This window comes from Theropithecus gelada, chromosome 6, assembly GCF_003255815.1.
Source record: "Theropithecus gelada isolate Dixy chromosome 6, Tgel_1.0, whole genome shotgun sequence".
NCBI lineage: Eukaryota > Metazoa > Chordata > Mammalia > Primates > Cercopithecidae > Theropithecus > Theropithecus gelada.
In genome coordinates, this window is record NC_037673.1 from 75,718,459 (window position 1) to 75,721,158 (window position 2,700).

At 57.8% G+C, this 2,700-nt stretch overlaps 1 protein-coding gene across 3 annotated transcripts in view; it reads right to left on the reverse strand.

Moving 5' to 3' along the window:
• Window positions 1-1,272, reverse strand: part of SERINC5 (serine incorporator 5) — a 146,786-nt gene extending 145,514 nt beyond the window's left edge. For all 3 annotated transcript variants that reach the window (XR_003119906.1, XM_025388616.1, XM_025388615.1), the window contains exon 1: window positions 1,092-1,272. Coding sequence is in view for 2 of the 3 variants with exons in the window: in XM_025388616.1 (XP_025244401.1) it covers window positions 1,092-1,118 (27 nt within the window). In the remaining variant the exon portion in view is untranslated. The remainder of the gene's footprint in view (window positions 1-1,091) is intronic.
• Window positions 1,273-2,700: the final 1,428 nt, after the last annotated feature.

Sequence of the window (2,700 nt, forward strand, 5' to 3'; positions counted from 1 at the left end):
GAGACCATCCTGGCAAAAAAAAAAAAAAAAAAAAAAGAAAGAAAAATACAAAAAACTAGCCGGGCGAGGTGGTGGGCGCCTGTAGTCCCAGCTACTCGGGAGGCTGAGGCAGGAGAATGGCGTAAAAACCCGGGAGGCGGAGCTTGCAATGAGCTGAGATCCGGCCACTGCACTCCAGCCTGGGCGACACAGCGAGACTCCGCCTCAAAAAAAAAAAAAAAAACTGTACCGAAACGCTGATAATCTACATGTACAGAGAGAAAGGAGCTCCACATCCAGGAGACTCGCCTACTTCGTTTTTTCTAACTCTGCGGAAGGAGTGAAACCAGCTTTACAGGGCTAAGACGTACTAATTCTACACTGATGCAGTAACTTGTAGGAGACATAATGTTTTAAGATATCATAGGTTTAAACAGGCGAGAGTTAAAAAACAGGTTCGAGCAAGTTTATTTGCAAAGAGAGACAGGAAGGCTCGAGCCCTACCCAGGCAGTCGTGCTAGTACCGAGCCAGGGTTGGGTCGGGAAATTCAGGAAGCAGGGCTGAGTTTTCCCTTCGCCCAGACCTGCGCCCGGTAGTTTGGAAGTCAGGCTTCCAGACATTTTCAAAGGTACAGAACCCACGCTCGACTTCGAGATGGCCAAGCGCAACCTGCTTGGGTTGTTTGACCCGAGTTTTATTCAGGGCATAGCAAAGGAGACGTTGCCTAAACCCACTTTTCTTCCTGATTCATCCGACAGGCAGAGTGGAGAGGGCTACGGAGCTCGGCGCTATTCACCAGTGCCGGGTGCAGGAGGCTACACGTCCCTGAAGCAGTCGGGATCCTCCGCCCGAGCCCTGCACGCCCCGCCCCACGCGGAGTCCCGGAGGCCGGAGGGGAAGACCCCGGGGTAGCCTCTTGGGCTTCGCCCTACCCCTTCCCGCCCGCCCAGGGCACAGGATTTCCCGGACGGCTGAGTGCCGCAGGGCCAGCCCAGGTGACCCACCCGAGCCCTACGTTCGGCAGCGGAACTGGGAGCAGGTCCTCGACGCCTGGTCTTCTGGCCCGGTTCTCCGATCTGACAACCCCCGCGCTGCGCCGGGTCTCGCTCACCTGGCCTGCACAGCACTGAGCTGACATCGCGGCGGCTAACGCCGAGGGCGCGCTCGCTGGCTCCCCGCGCCGCACCGGCTGTCTTGGCTGCCTCGCGCCTCGAGCGCTTGCCTCAGCTCACACTTGCACGCAGATCGGCCTCGGCCAAGCGCCTAGGCGCCGAGGCCTGGGTAAAAACAACCGCGGCCAAGCCCCGCCCCGCCGCCGGCCCCGCCTCACCCGCCTCCAGCCCCGCCCCGCGCCCGCCCCTTCCCGGGCGCCCGGCGGCGAAGCAGGCTCGCCAGGGGCTCGCACTTCCGCTGGCGTCAGGCGGGTGGGCTGCCGCGATCACTTCCCGGTTGGGGCGCCGAGCTCTGGAGGCGGCCGCCAGCCTTCAGGCCGCACGTTCCGGGTCTGGTGCGCGGTCTGGCCGCGCTCGGGCCCTCTCCAAGGAAGGCGCAGCGCCACTCCGCCTTCAGATCCAGAGAAAGAGCTTGTTGCTGACTCTTAAAAGGTTGGAGCTTTAGTAAGCGATTCCTGTCTGTCCTGCACAGACCAGACCGCCGGGTGCTGGTCTGCGCTCTGCCGCGTGCCAACTGGGACAGCCCACCCACGAGATCCTTGTTCGTGAAATCCCTTTCCCTCCCTCATCTGCCAAGAAAACTTTCAACTTTTGAGCTCTCCGCTCCGCCCAAGCTTCCTCGAATCCCTGGGCCCTTGACTGTTCTGCCCTGACGGCATTTTGTGAGAGATCCATTGAGAGCCCTTTCCGTGCTTCCCTAAATAGCGGTACGTTTTCCACCCTCTCCTCCCGCGCTGTCCCAAGGACTCATTTTCCGTCCCTGCCTCGTCACTAAAAAGAGGGTGCCCAATAATTGCTTGTTCCGTACAGAAGGGAGGGAGACCGTCTCTAGGTTTTCTCGAACTCCTGACCTCAGGTGATCCGCCTGCTTCGGCCTCCCAAAGTGCTGGGATTACTGGCGTGAGCCACCCCGCCCTGCCGGAATGAAGATATTTCTGTTAATGCGATTTTTGTGCCAATCCCTTTGCTCTTTCAAATAAACATTACCGTACCCATTTTAGCAGTGAGGCAACTGAAGCCCAGACAGGTTAAATAACTTGCCCAAAGCCTCGCAGCAAAGTTGACGAAGCAAAACTGGGCCTGGAATCCACTCGTCTAATCCCCTGGCACATGACGCAAGGCTTGACCCTAGATGGACTCGTTTCCAGACAGAGCTTTGGCGAAGGAGTGTCTTGGGCAGCTTAGAAGAAGAGGAAAGGTGAATGGGAACCAGGCCTTGGGTTATCAGCTGCGCAGGGTTTTCCAGCATTTCAGATGCAGGCGTTTAGAGGAAGAGATATAATGGAGCAGGTCCTACTCAGAGCCACGAAAAGGAATGAGGACAGTTGGCTCTAACTCGAAACAAAAATAGGGTAAACCCAATCAGTTAAGCGCAGCAACCTGCTCCGTGGCGTTCTGACTCATCAGAAGCTGAGGTTCTCACCAGGACTTTCTAATGAGCTTCGCTGTTTGCTACGGCCGGCCGCGGTCACTTCACTTCAGCCTTACTCCTGGCCTGGGGAAATGGGCTGGGCCCCTAGTAGCTCCGGGTGGGAAGAAGGGTGGAGA